Source organism: Phacochoerus africanus, chromosome 10 (assembly GCF_016906955.1).
Source record: "Phacochoerus africanus isolate WHEZ1 chromosome 10, ROS_Pafr_v1, whole genome shotgun sequence".
NCBI classification, from domain to species: Eukaryota; Metazoa; Chordata; class Mammalia; order Artiodactyla; family Suidae; genus Phacochoerus; species Phacochoerus africanus.
Window position 1 is genome coordinate 69,674,292 of NC_062553.1, and position 14,619 is coordinate 69,688,910.

General features: G+C 38.9%; 1 protein-coding gene across 2 annotated transcripts in view; it reads right to left on the reverse strand.

Moving 5' to 3' along the window:
• Positions 1-12,959, reverse strand: part of RASSF6 (Ras association domain family member 6) — a 55,590-nt gene extending 42,631 nt beyond the window's left edge. The window contains exons 1-2 of one of the 2 annotated variants that reach the window (XM_047799180.1): positions 12,710-12,959; positions 422-520 (exon numbers count right to left, since the gene is read on the reverse strand). In XM_047799180.1, the coding sequence (XP_047655136.1) occupies positions 422-486 (65 nt within the window). In that variant the 5' untranslated portion in view covers positions 487-520; positions 12,710-12,959. Of the gene's footprint in view, positions 1-421; positions 521-12,490 lie in introns of both variants that reach the window. The other variant, XM_047799181.1, reaches the window with a different exon arrangement.
• Positions 12,960-14,619: the final 1,660 nt, after the last annotated feature.

Consider the following 14,619-nt stretch of genomic DNA (forward strand, 5'->3'; position numbering starts at 1 on the left):
TTTGCAGTCTCCTGGGATGTATTTATTCAATTTCTCATTCCGTGTCTCAGCTGATGACCCTATCCTTGATCCTGTGGCTCATACATTTATTTTCTTTATTGATAAACATTTCTTATTGATAAACATTTAGACTCTTTACAATACCTATGGGAGAACCCAGTCTAGGCATCCTTTATTTCGTATTCTCTGACATAGTTTGCAAAGTCCTCCTATAATTTTTATAACACTTATTTCACTGGGCTCTCTTTATACCAAATGAGAATAATTACAAAATGTGATGATGCCATTTTCCAAGTTTTTCCAGTGGGGTTGAAGCTTACAATGACATAATGCCCCATATGTAGTCGGTATAATCCCCAAATGACTGATAACTAGAATAACACATAATACAACTGTATAGTTAATACAGGTGTGCGGGTACCTGGTAATGAATGTTCTCTCATTGATGAAGATCCAAGAAGAGGCCTCGTGAGCCATCATAGTCATCTTCTCCCCCTTTTCAAGATCATCTGAGGCTACCCTAAAACATTAGAGTAATATTAATGGTATGTTCCTGTGATGCATTCATAAATTAGTGCCTGGCATACACTAAAATTGTTTGTTGTGTCCTTAGCGTGTAAAAATATTTTGGGGGAAGTTTTTAGGTGGTGTTTTATGTGCAGGCATGAGAGTTGGGTTGAGGAGGAAGGAAGGAGGATTTTTTTTTTTTACCATGTGCTTGATATGGATCTTACACTCTGAATGTGGGCCCTTTTATAGTTGCTATCATATTTACACCTCAGATCACCCCAGTAAGGTAGGGACATTATTATCTCCATTTCAAACAGTTAGTAAGCAGTGAAACAAATAATCTGAAGCAAGGTCTGAATGTCTTTAAGGTTTCCTCTTTTTTCTTTTTACTGACATTGTTTTTGCTGTTTGAAGAATGTTACACAGATTAAATTTTTGACCTTCTATAAACCAATCCATTCTAAGATTCTTTTCAAAGATTTTTTTTTCTATGTCTAAAGGAATTCATATTGAGGATAAGTGAAACATTCTCCAAAATCTTCAATTATAAGAAATAAGGCGTTCTCGTCATGGCTCAGTGGTTAACAAATCTGACTAGGAACCATGAGGTTGCAGGTTTGATCCCTGGCCTTGCTCAGTGGGTTAAGGAGCCTGTGTTGCTGTGGCTGTGGCATAGGCCGGTGTCTACAGCTCTGATTGGACCCTTGGCCTGGGAACCTCCATATGTTGCAGGTGCGGCCCTAGAAAAGACAAAAAAAAAAAGAATATAAATTTAAGAATTCAGAGTTTTAACTATGACCTCCTTTGAGTGGATTTCTAAATGGCATCCTTTAAATCTGCTTTTCACCATTATCCACATTATAATGTGTTTTGGGTACAGGTAATAATGTGTTGTGTTCTCTATCTCCTCCACCCCTCTTCCCTGCCCCCATAAGCTTTAGGATGCTTAGGTGTTTACTCCATTCTTATTACTCAAAATGTGCTTTTGAGAAAAATCCATCTTATCTTCTTTTGATAGGTTTTGATTTTTAAATGGAAGATTATATTCTTCATATAATTTATGGAAAACGGTAGTAAAAGAAGAGGAACATAGGAGTTCCCATCGTGGCTCAGCAGTAATGAACCCAACTAGCATCCATGAGGATACAGGTTCCATCCCTGGCCTTGATCAGTGGGTTAAGGATCTGGCATTGCTGTGAGCTGTTGTGTAGGTTGCAGATGTGACTTGGATCCCGCATTGCTGTGGCTGTGGTGTAGGCCGGCAGCTGCAGTTCCATTTTGACCCCTAGCCTGGGAACTTCTACATGCTGCAGATGTGACCCTAAAAATAAAAACAAAACACCCCATAAATTTAATTTTGACAATCTAAAGAAAGATGATAAAGACAGCAAATGAAGAAATACTACCTGAGCCAGAAATAAATAGCTTGACATACAGTTTTCTCCTTGGTGGTCAATTTGGGAGACTGACTGACAACTGGGAGACAAGAGGAGACACACAGAGAAAGAAAGGCAGAGGGGGGAAGCAAGATGTCTAACAAAGGACAATACTAACCATGATGCTGACCCGTAATAAATGCTAATGATTGGCAGATTTCTAAGTGGAATCCTGGGTCAAGCTGTCCTGATAATGACTTTCCACTGATGGCTGTATTAGCTATGCTCCCAGTAATGACCATATCCAGTATGTCTACATTTGGCAGAACTCCAATGATAAGGAATCCTATTTCTCATATTTGATTTGCTAAGAATTTTTTTCATTTTCCAACATACCCTCAATTCTGATATACCAGGTTTTAGTGATTTAAAAGTTATTCTCCTGCTCCATTTCTCCATAAATGCAAGATGGGCTTAGGGTGTTTGAAGCCACTGTTTCCTGGTACAGAGCTTATGTTTTACTGAGAAGGAAAAAAAGAGAAGCCTCATGAGAAATTCTGCCTGGCTGAAATAATGCTTCTGAAGTCTTTCTGGTTAAACTTTCAGAAATTTATGAAAAAATAGATGTCTTGCTGTTATTATTTCAAATAATTTCCCGACTTAAAAAAATTCATTTAGTTTTGAATTTGTTTACATAGCCACTCAGTATTATTTTCTTTAAAAAGATATTAAATTCCCAAAGGCTTCTTGGATCCAAAAAGAGGTATTTTGCAAACATTGAAATGTTTTTAGCAACATGGGAATACAAGACAGCTAATGTAGAGAAGAAATCTTAGGGGAACGTTTTGAGGTGTGCAGAAAAAAGGAAAATGTACTCTGCAAACTGAAAAACCGCAGAAACTGTGCCCCAAGGCGGGGAAGGATCCCTGACTTGGAAGGTCTGTTTTTGGAGTATTTCCAGAAAGAATTCTCTTCTGTATGATTCTGTGCAAGGGAGCATGTTCCTTCTACTCCAGCAACTGAATTCATACTGGCTGAGCCATCCCACAAACACAGTTCCACGTTGCCAGGCAGCCAAAATCAAGCTCTGACTTGCACGTCTGATGATTAAGTATGACGTAAAATCCCTCAGGTTTCCCTCAGGCTCTGGAAATTGTGGTCAGATGTGAATAATATCCTTCTTATGTCTTCATATAAATGGCATTTGGGTGTTACTAGAGATTTTATATAATATTTTCTAGTCATTCCATTTTGCAGAAATCAAATATTTCATTACGATTGCTTTAGGTCTATAGAATCATAGGGGATATAGCCAGAATAAAAAGATAGGCTAGGAAAAAAAAAAAGCCTATTTTTTTTATTTTAAAAAAAGAAGGGGAGGGATTTCTCTTCTTTTATTTTGGATTTCCTCCTTTACCTTCTGAAGCAGGTCATTTTTGGTTGGGATAAGGTGTGTGGAAGATAGTTCATGTTCTTTTTCTCCAGGATAATATCAGTCAAAAATAGAGAAAGAAGGAAAGAAAAAAGCAAACAAGCAAGCAAGCAGGGAGGGAGGAAGGTTGCAAGGAAAGAAGGAAGGAGGGAAAGAAGGCAAAAGAAAAATGATTCTCACAAAATCCTCGATGCATATTTTCCCTTAGTTAGTTTGAAATTCTATAATCTATTGAAAAGCTATGAGCACACTTCCCAGGCATATTTCAATAGTCTCTAAGCTGAATACTTGACTGGTTTTCCATCATGCTTTGATTACTTTGGTCATCACATCATTGTGCTCACCAACCTTCCTGGGATCTCATCCTTAGCAGATATACCCCAAGTCCCTTAACCTGATGTTCCACACACACCTACCTTTCCAAACTCAACATGGACACTTTCTTTAATGCCAGTCCTTCTAGCCTAATGGAATCTCACGTCATCAAGTCTCTTCTCACCTTTTCCCTTTCTCTCATTACTGCAGGTCCAAATCTCTGCTTCCTTCTAGTCTCTGCTCAAGTGGCACCATGTCAATCTCCCTATAGCTTATTTTCTATACCGCTGAGATGTTACTTTCTGCTTCTCCCTGTGTTGTCTTGATTAATTTATACTTTATCTCATTTTCTACACATATCCTCTTGCTCCAAGAATGATGTTCCTCTAGTTGAGAATGTCATCTTCTTTGATGGCAAGTCATTGGAATGGGGTTTCTCAAGGATTCATGCTGGAAGAGACAGAACCTTAGCCAACCAGACAAATTAACTTTGTGGGTCAGAAGCTACATGGATGCTTTGGGCTGCTTTGGGACAGGTAAACAGCATGCTCCTGGACCCCCAAAATCCCAGTCACTCATTCACAAGATCTGATCTGGGCTGTTTGGTTACATAGCCTTTGCTCTTTCTTCTAAAACCTGAGTTTTGCTCCTAGATTTTATTCTAATTATCCACAACAAGATTGATGCTCCCTGGTGAGATTCCCCCAAGGGTCACCTTGCTGCTCAACACTACTCCTCCCTCCTAGATCCAGATACCACTTCTTTTAATTTATTTCTGTACCTCTCCTTCCATATTCCAATGGCCTATATCTTGCCAAGGGGTACATTTTCTGTCCTCATTTTCTCTGCCTTTTAGCAGAATTTGGCAAAGTTGATTTTTCCCTCCTTTTGAAGAACTTTTTTTTTTGAGACTTTTGAGACAAAGCCACAACCACAACAACCTTGACTTATTTCCTTGCTGTCTCACAGGCCTCATCTGTTTGTCTTCTCTGCTGACTCCTCCTTTATATGATCACAAAAGGCTCTTTCTTTCCCTAATAGTCTGTCATCAGCCATCTTCTCTTCTCTAGATAATCTTCTCTTCTTCCAGGTAATCTAATCCATCTCCAGTCCAGCCTCTCTGCTGAGTACCAGACTCATATCATTACTTCCCTATTCTCTGCTTGGAGGTCTATCAGGCTTCCCAGTATCAGCATGGCCAAGCCAGAACCACTGACTTTCTCCCATGCTCCATAATTCCCTCTTCCACTATTCTTTCCCATCTACCCAGCTGGGTACCACAACAAAAACTCAGTCTTATTTTTTCCTCTTTCATCACAACCAGATTCCAATCCCAAAGTAAGTCCTATTTGTACCTACAACATGTAACTCAAAAGCTTCTAATTCCAATGCTACCACTCTGAGCCATCCCACCACCATCTGTCCTGAATGATTGCTTCAGCCTCCTGACTGGTTTTCCTGCATCCACATCATGTTCAGGGCATCCAGGATGGTAATTTTAAAGAGCAAATTGGCTCTTTCTAATTTCATGATTAAAATCTTGCAAAGATTTCCAAGAATGAACGAGAATAAAATAGAACCTCCTTATGACCTCCAAGATCCTGCCAATCTGTTCAGTATTCATTCCCTTCGTTATTTTCCTCATTGATGACATTTCATCTGCGCTGGCCTTCTTTCTGGTTTTCAGTCACTCCCTAAGCTCATTCATACTTCAGGGATTTGAACTCACTTCGCCTCATCCTTGGAGCACTTTACCTCAGGCTTTCACATGAATCTCAGTCCTGTGTCTCTCTCTCTCTCAGCAGCTTTCCCTAAGCTAGGCTCAGGTAGTCACTATCACATTATTTTCATCTAGGTACATATCAGTGTCCCAAAGGATCTTATCCATTTACATTGAATGTCTTCTCCAACTACAATCTGAACTTCTTAGCATACGGGCTTTGTTTGTTTCCCTGTATACATCCAGTTCTTAGGATTTTGCCTGGAATGTGGAAGGAATTTAATTAGTATTTGCTGAGTGACTGTCTAAAAATAAAGTTGTAGCTGTGAACTAAAGGACTAATTACTATTAATAAAACTTTTCATGATCTCATAGTTAGTATGATATTTTAGCTGGGACTAAAGGTTGGGAATATTTTGAACCGAAGAAGCGCAAAAGTACAAATTGATAATGATGGCCGAGGAATCTTGCAGTGGCTTCCTGTTTGGCTCCCACTCTATTTGTATTCATAAAAAATTAGCTAAGGTTTCATTAAAGATAGCACATAACTGTTAGATAATTATATTGCCAAACTCATGACCTATGCTAAAGCAAATCATAGCTAGCTTCAAAAGACATGATTAGATAATTTCAAAAGCCCTTACATTATTCTCTGACCTTAGGAAAAGGACAGTTGAATGGAATTTATGAAAGAAAATAAAAACAGGATAGAATCTTCCTTCATAGGCAGTGTATAGTAATTAAATAAGAAATAATATTGAAGAGTTCTTGTTGTGGCTCAGTGGAAACAAATCTGACTAGCATCTATGAGGACACAGGTTTGATCTCTGGCCTCACTTAGTGGGTTTAGGATCCGGCATTGCCGTGAGCTGTGGTGTAGGTCACAGACATAGCTCGGATCCCATGTTGCTGTGGCTGTGGTGTAGGCTGGCAGCTACAGTTGCAATTCGACCCCTAGCCTGGGAACTACATATGCCAAGGGTGCAGCCCTGAAAAGACCAAAAAAAAAAAAAGGAAATAATATTGACCATGTCTGAATCCAAAAGTTGGCTAAATAAAGTACTCAAACAACTGAAATATCTAAAAGGAAAAAAAATGTGATTTGGTAGAAGTCCCATTTTATTATGAATTGATGAAGTGAGAAATAAATCTATGAATTCAAATAGTTTCTCCTTTCCATTTGCATTAACCTTGATTCACTGCAAATTAAAATCTTGAAGGGCACTTGTGAATAGACTCTAAGTTATAAAGACTTTGTAGGTTTGAGGGTTGAGCTAGTTTCCTCAAAAGGCTTATGAGGAGGATAACTAGAGGTTGTGATTGCAGAAGTGGAGAGGATTTATGAAAAAAAGAAAAATTATAGGTCCAGAGGCCTTACTTGGAATGTTCACAATGATTTTGGGAGAAGGCAACAAACTATGACTTGAGGGAGAAGGTAGTTGTTACAAATCTATGTACTTTACTGGGAGGATTAGTCATACAGAACTCTCCCATCCTGGAACCAGAACTTACTGACTTAGATTGAGTGAAAAATAAGATCACTTACTTAATGTTTCGCTATTTTAAAATTTTGTTCAGACAGAGTAGAGTGCAAGAAATAGGAATTAGATAGGCAAGTAATGAAATCCTGGAGAAATACACAGTCGGCGAAGGCTCAAAAGGAAAGGAAGAAAACCAAGAAAGCAGATTCAGTCTGAGCAGCTATCAGGGACCAGGAACTTGAGAAAGCTGGTTAGTCAGCACCAGCATTTGGCCCATGCTGAGACCTGAGAGCATCTGAAAGCATCTATGGGTCACCCCTTCCTGCTCTGCACTGTGCCTGGATGTGAGCTTGCCTGCGCTGGCCAGTTACCAGAACCAGGCCAGAGGATGGGAAGTGAGTCCCAAGTCCAAGTAACTCAAAAGGGCCAGTCATCTAAAGTATCTTCCTGGACCCAAGCATGGATTAAATAAATAGTTACTTGTTTAAAAGTGGAAAATCTGGTTCATTCCTTTGTAAAGTCAACAAATTTCATGACTTCCTACTCTGTGCCTGTTAATGTGCTAGGCCAGGAAGTATAGCTTTTATCTGTATCTGCAGCCTCTCATTCCTGAAGTTGCTTGGTACAGGAAGTGTCAAAATGGTCATAATTTTATAACAAACTTAAAAAATACAGGTGCTCATCGTTCCCTGGTTCTCCAACCAAAGAGCATTATTTCCTGCCTCTAAGTTTCCTAGCAAAATATTTTCAGCTTACTAATTACTTACCGTTTTCTCTCCCTAATAGTATTTTATTTTACTTGATTTCTTTTAGAAGAGGATGATTGCTTATTTCATTTTTGTATCTCCTAGAGTGAATGTATACATGACAAGTATGGAGGTAAAACATATAAAATGATAAATATCTGTCTGTTCAATATGTAGAGAGAGGTCCACAAATATTAATGGTCAAATCGAGAGCAGTGAAGTTATGACTGATTTTTATGTCCTTTTTAATTTCATATGTACTGTCTAAATCATGTATGAAGAACATATCTTACATAACACACACCATAAAAATTTCTAAAAAATAAGAAGAGCAGAAAGTATCTCATTAGAATAGTAAGCAGGTATTTCAGTTATGGAGTTAAGATTATATTAAAGGCTGTTCACATGGAAGGTTTTTTAAAAAAATTATTATTTTGGCCTGAAGAAGTAATGAAAAGTTACAAATATGTATTTAGCACTAAAATAAAGCTGTTTTCTTTTTAGACTGTTTTGTGACCTGGAACCTTGGAAGAGCGATAAACAGAGCCATGTACAATTTTATCACATCAAGGAAAGGAGACAAAACATCTGTAATTCTAACTGCTATGCAATTCTTGGAAAACAGGAATAGAGTCAAGAAAAGTGTGGTTTCTTGGCAACATCTGGCTCCTTATTTTTTCTAAAGACTGTCTCATTTGCAGAGATGGTAAAAGTTGAGCATTAGCATATATAAACTATCATTTCATTAAGTGATTGCTATTAGGAAATGTTTATTTTCAGATACAAATAAAAATGTATTACAGTGCTTGAATTTAAGACAGGACTAAACAGGATGTGGATCAAAGAACCAGACTTCTATGTGAGAGTACCATTGCCAGTAGGCCCAGTGGCATCTAATTTGAAAGGTGAAATCTTTAATATTCTGTTACATATTCACAGAGGACTAATGCCATGTGCTTTATCCTTCCCAGAATGCCCTCAGGGAGGTGTGAAAAGCAGGCACAGTAGAAGCAAGCCAGTTTGAAGCAGAGCCACTTCAGGACTCAAGGCATCTTGCCACCCCTCGGTCTGGAGGGAACTATTCACTCTGCCAATGACATCTTCTGGAATTGCTGCTGTGGCACAGCTCAAGATTCATCTGGGTTTCCAGGATGACATTCTAAGGGTGACTTCACAGGAACAATTGCTCATATTTTTCCTGTTCATCTGTTGTCTGCAAAATAATCAGCCCTTTCTCCACTTGAGCTCCATTTCCTAGACTCTAGGATGATGCTGGAAAAATTGTCCTTCATGCATCTCAGCTACAAAGAGAACACCCTCATCCCTTAAGAAGGAGACGCCTTCATGTTCACCTACTGAAAGTAGTAGCATTGATTGATTTGGTACTTGAGATGATGTCATGAAGTGATGAAATCACTATATTTCATAGCTTTAAAAGATGAAATTTTTTTTGCAACAGATCCTCACCCTCTCTAACCCTAGACTTAGTGCAAAGAGAGAATATTCAAAAGTTCTTTCTCATGGGAGTTCCCGTGTGGGGCAGTGGTTAACAAATCCTACTAGGACTAAGGTTGCAGGTTCAATCCCTGGCCTTGCTCAGTGGGTTAAGGATCTGGTGTTGCTGTGAGCTGTGGTGTAGGTTGCAGATAAGGCTTGGATCCCGAGTTGCTGAGGCTCTGGCGTAGGCCGGTGGCTATAGCTCCGATTAAACCCCTAGCCTAGGAACCTCCATATGCCGCGGGAGCGGCCCTAGAAAAGACCAAAAAAAAAAAAAAAAAGTTCTTTCTCAGAGGTTGTATTTTCAATTGCCCTTTACTTGACTATTTATAACAGTCCAAATTTTTATATGACACCCATGTATCTAACAATCCTAAATTCCCTGTGTGCGTTGTAACCAACGGATCTGTACCACTAAATTGACTGTTAGCATTAGATTTTTTTCAAAGAAAAGTACAGAACTTTTCTTACTTTAGGAAGTAAAAACAAGAATCAAATATGACACCTTGAATTACATGTTAAAAATGTATTACATTTAGGTTATACTATTTTAAATGTAACCTGAAAAGATAATTTTTCTCAATCATTGCTGGTTATCTCCCTTTATCTCTCTTTCTCTCTCCTGATTGACCAAAACAGGTTAAAGTTTATCACAAACTTTTATAAGCATTACAAATAGTAGAAAAATATTTGTATATTAAAAGAGACCTTAAGGAGATTTATACCATGTTACATGGTTAAATAAATTAATTCAAATTCATCTCAAAATGATTAATAGAATTATCTCGATTGGGACTGCTAATTATTGTTTAGATATATGCTTATTAAAAAATCTAAAAATCAAATAACTTGGTTTAAGTTCTAACAATATTTATTCAGCATAAAGGCATATTTCCTCTTTGAAAATGTCCGGTGAATACAGATGTTATAATAATTGTAAATAGATTGGATTATTTTATAAGGTTTTAATTACATTGCACTAAACACACTCAAACCCCAGGGGATAATGTTATAGTAAAGTTCAGTTTGGTTGGCTTTTGAAGTCTATCTACAACTGTCCAGAAAATACCCAGTTAAAAGGGTAGTGGGGGAATTGGATGAAGGTAGTTAAAAGGTAAAACTTCCAATAATAAGATAAATAAGTATTAGGGATGTAATGTACGAAATGATAAATATATTTAACATTGCTATATGTTGTATATGAAAGAGAGTAAATTCTGAGTTCTCATCACAAGGGAAATTTTTTCCTATTTCTTTAATTTTGTATTTATATGAGATGATCCATGTCCACTAAACTTACTGTGATAATCCTTTAATTATATATGTAAGTCAAATTGTTGTGCTATACACCTTAAACTAATACAGTGCTGTATATCAATTATATTTCAATAAAACTGGAAGGGAAAAAAAGTTCCTTCTAGCTCGAAAAGAAAAAAGAAACAAAAATACCAAACAAACTACATGCATTGGACATTTTCAACTCTGTAATTTGAAAACAGAACCCATTAAATCAATGATAACATTAAGCTGGGATTCATTGCAAACCATTGAAGTATTTTTTATATACATATATTTTTTAATCAAATGCATTTTTAAATTTTTTTATTTTATTTTTTCCCTCTGTACAGCATGGGGATCAAGTTATTCTTACATGTATACATTTTTCCCCCACCCTTTGTTCTGTTGCAATATGCGTATCTAGACATAGTTCTCAATGCTACTCAGCAGGATCTCCTTGTAAATCTATTCTAAATTGTATCTGATAACCCCAAGCTCCCAATCCCTCCCAATCCCATCGGGCAGCCCCAAGTCTATTCTCCAATTCTCTGATTTTCTTTTCTGTGGAGACGTTCAATTGTGCTGGATATTAGATTCCAGTTATAAGTGATATCATATGGTATTTGTCTTTGTCTTTCTGACTCATTTCTAAGTGTTTTATATTAATAAAATAAAAGAATGTCATCAATGGAAATTCTTTGCTAATCACACCTCCTAAGTTTATCCCTTCCTCAAATTCATCCACATTTATAAAACTATCAGCAACATTAACAAAATTGCTCTTTAAATAAAATTTCATAAAGTTAAGTTCACCTCCCTGGACGTCTAAGAGGTAAAGACCAACAAAACACAGGTATCATTCTATACATTTCTTGTTCATAAACACAAATAAAAGTCTACATAACTTTAATACAAACAATGCACTATGTGCTGCAATATAAAGACATGGACCACTTGGTCTAATTTTATCAAAGTTATTCCAGGGCAATCCCTCTTCTAAAACTCAAAATTGATGGTTTCCACAACATGGGATTGAATGTTTGTCCCCATCATAAAATTATAGCTTCTTTTTAAAAATAACAAGTTAATATAAATGTGATTTTTCCAAAGTAAAAATGATTGTGTAGCAAATAAATTTGAATTTGCCACCACACACGCTCTAGTTTTTTTTTTTTTTGCCTTCTTGCCTTTTTTCTTTTTTTTTGTCTTCTTTCCTTTTCTAGGGCCGCTCCCGCGACATATGCAGATTCTCAGGCTAGGGATCTTTCTTTTACCCACTGAGCAAGGCCAGGGATCAAACCCACAACCTCACGGTTCCTAGTCGGGTTCCTTAACCACTGCGCCACGACGGGAACTCCAACACATGCCCTATTTGAAAAGTGGAAGAAGCCAGATCATTTCATTGCTACCCAGAGAGGTAATACTTTGCCTACTTGCCATCTGCTCACGTGTCCTGGACACTCTCTGTGGAAACCAGTTCAGCTCCAGTACCCCTGTGCTGTCATCAGCTCGGCTCACCCTCCCTGACATGGACCCTTCCGCAGAATTGCAAATTTCTTAACACTAACTGGAGGCGTTATTTGTGGAAAGCTTGCTAAGTGGTCAGTTCCCATCAAAGCCCTATTGGCAGATACCTACGATGCTTATTTTACAGGAGACAAACTAAGACTTGGCTAGGTTAAGTATCATGCTAAGGAACAAAGCAGTAAGTGGCAGAGCCAGGATTTGAACCTACAGCTCTCCTACTTCAGAATTTGAGTCTTTAAATTCATGGACTCCCATCTAATTATGATTATTCTTTCATTGTTTGGGGCCATCTTAAATTATATCAGAAATCCTCTCCAGTGTTTGGGGTGGTGGCTGGGGGAGGGGAAGTCTCTGTTAATACGCTGAAAATAATAATAGTTTAGCTAAACTCAAATAAAAAAAGACCTTTCAAGTCTGCGGATTGACTACAATACTGTAACGATTAGAACACAGCGAGAGGGGGGCATCAGGCAGGAGTCACCCTGTAAACACAATTTCAGGTAAAGATCTTACAGAGTTGGACTCCTGTTAGAAAACGGAGGTGGGGTGGTGGCCACACCTAGCTCCAGGCTCTTCCCTCTTTTCCTACCCGGTCCCCACATGCTTACCTGGGTCAGGAAAGGATACTGGAAAAAATCCAAAGGAAAAGAATGTCCGGGTTTCAGGCTGCTCTGCTCCACGCACACCTTCCAACCTGGCTGCCTATGAATTCTGCTTTCTAATGCTTTACCCTCAACTTGACCTCAGGGAGAGGGTTGGAAGGGTTCTTCTCCCTATCCTCCTTTTGCACCTGTTACACACACTGTGAACAGGAGAAGGCTTTTTACCTTAGTTGCGGGGCTGAACCTGCTCCGACGAGTTTGTTGCCTCGCTCAGTCACAAACTCTGGTCACCTTTGGAGTCCCCGCTCCGCTCGCTCACCTGTCGCAGAGGTGAAGGTGGAGGGCGGAGCCGGGGAGGGGGAAGGGCGGCACAGGGCTCCCTCCGCGCCTGGCGGTGCCCCTCCGTCTTGCCGGTCCTCAAGCCTAAGAAGCTGTTAATTATTACTCCTTTTCGCCACAGCAGGGAAGTGGTAGAAACCTGAGCCACTCCCTGTGCCTCAGTGCATGTTGGGAGTGTTTACTTTCTTCGGAGCAGCTGATAGGAACGCTCCTTTGCTCCCTGTCACACATCTTGAAGACCAGGGAAGTGACATTCTGGTGAATGCTTTACCCTCTGACTGGACGGATTCGAATCTCTCCTCTCCAGTCTATAGAGAAACAGTCTATAAGAAATGACAGCGACTAGGACTGAATGTCCTGCTTCACACGTCCTTCCGGTTAAACATTTCTCTTTTAATTGGAAGTTTCTTAATTCCTCCCCACCTCCTTGCTCTTTGCTTCCTCCTTTCCCTACAGGCACCTTTTCTCACAAAGCGTGGTTCTCACACGACAGAGCCCACCAGAGTCAACTGTGTATCTAGTTAAATCTGGGCACCCACGGGCCTCGGCACCTGTGAGACGCCGATCTGGAAGGTCTGGGGTAGGTGGGAGTATTTTTTTACGAGCTCCACGGAAGAATCTGGTAGACATCAGAATTTGGAAACGTCATGAACGTGCAAGAGGAAGTGAATCGTAATTTAATTACTACCTGTCCAATTGGATTTGGAGACTTGGCTTTTCCTCAACACCTCCAGTTTCAAAAAGGGCACTAAAGTCTAGGTAACTAACCTTTTATGGTGATCATTATGCAAACAGTGAATCATTGTGTTGTCCACCTGAAACGTATGTAGTAGTATAAGACTCTCATGCCTCAAAAAGAAAGGAATGAATAAAGGAACTGAGTGTTCAAAAACAAAACAAAACAAAACAAAAAAACAAAACAAAACAAAGCAGCTCTCTCTTTGAAAACTATCAAATGCTAAGGCTTTTCATTTTTACCTAAAAAACCAGTTCCCCCCAAAAGGCCCCTTAGACTTAGAGACACTCAGACACTCAGAGGATAGATGCTGTGGAAATAGTGCTTTTATACACACACACACACACACACACACACACACACACACACACACACACACAATGCACTTTGGGTATCATTGGTACTTTACCTGTTTCCTATGTAAAGCAACTTTGATAATTTTTTATTTACTTTATTTTTATTTTATTTTTGTCTTTATAGGGCCATACCCACAGCTTATGGAGGTTCCTAGGCTAGGGGTCGAATGGGAGCTGCATCTGCAGGCCTATGCCACAGCCACAGCAATGAGGGATCTGAGCCTCACTGCGACCTACACCACAGCTCATGGCAATGCCAGATCCTTAACTATTGAGCAAGGCCAGGGATCAAACCTGCATCCTCATGGATACTGGTCAGATTTGTTTCTGCTGTGCCAAGATGGACCCTCTTCGAAAATTTTTTAAAAGCTTGTCTTGTAAGTATAAAGCTTAGATTACTCAAGAGAAATTAAATATAATTTCTGCAACGAGTTTGGTAGGCAGAGTTGATTCCTGGGGTCCTGCATGTTTAAAATGTCAAATTAACATACTGACCATCACTCTAGATTTGCAGGTTACATGTTTGATATAGCCCTTTAAGGATTCTATGTGCTTAAAATGTCAGACTGTTCATCTAGTTAACTTGTGTGTGGAGACCATGAATGATCAGATTGGTTATTCCTTGGGCTATTTTAGTAGACTGAATAGAAACAGGCAAATGGGCTTATTGGATCGAAATCAAAGCTTCTTCAGCCTCACATATG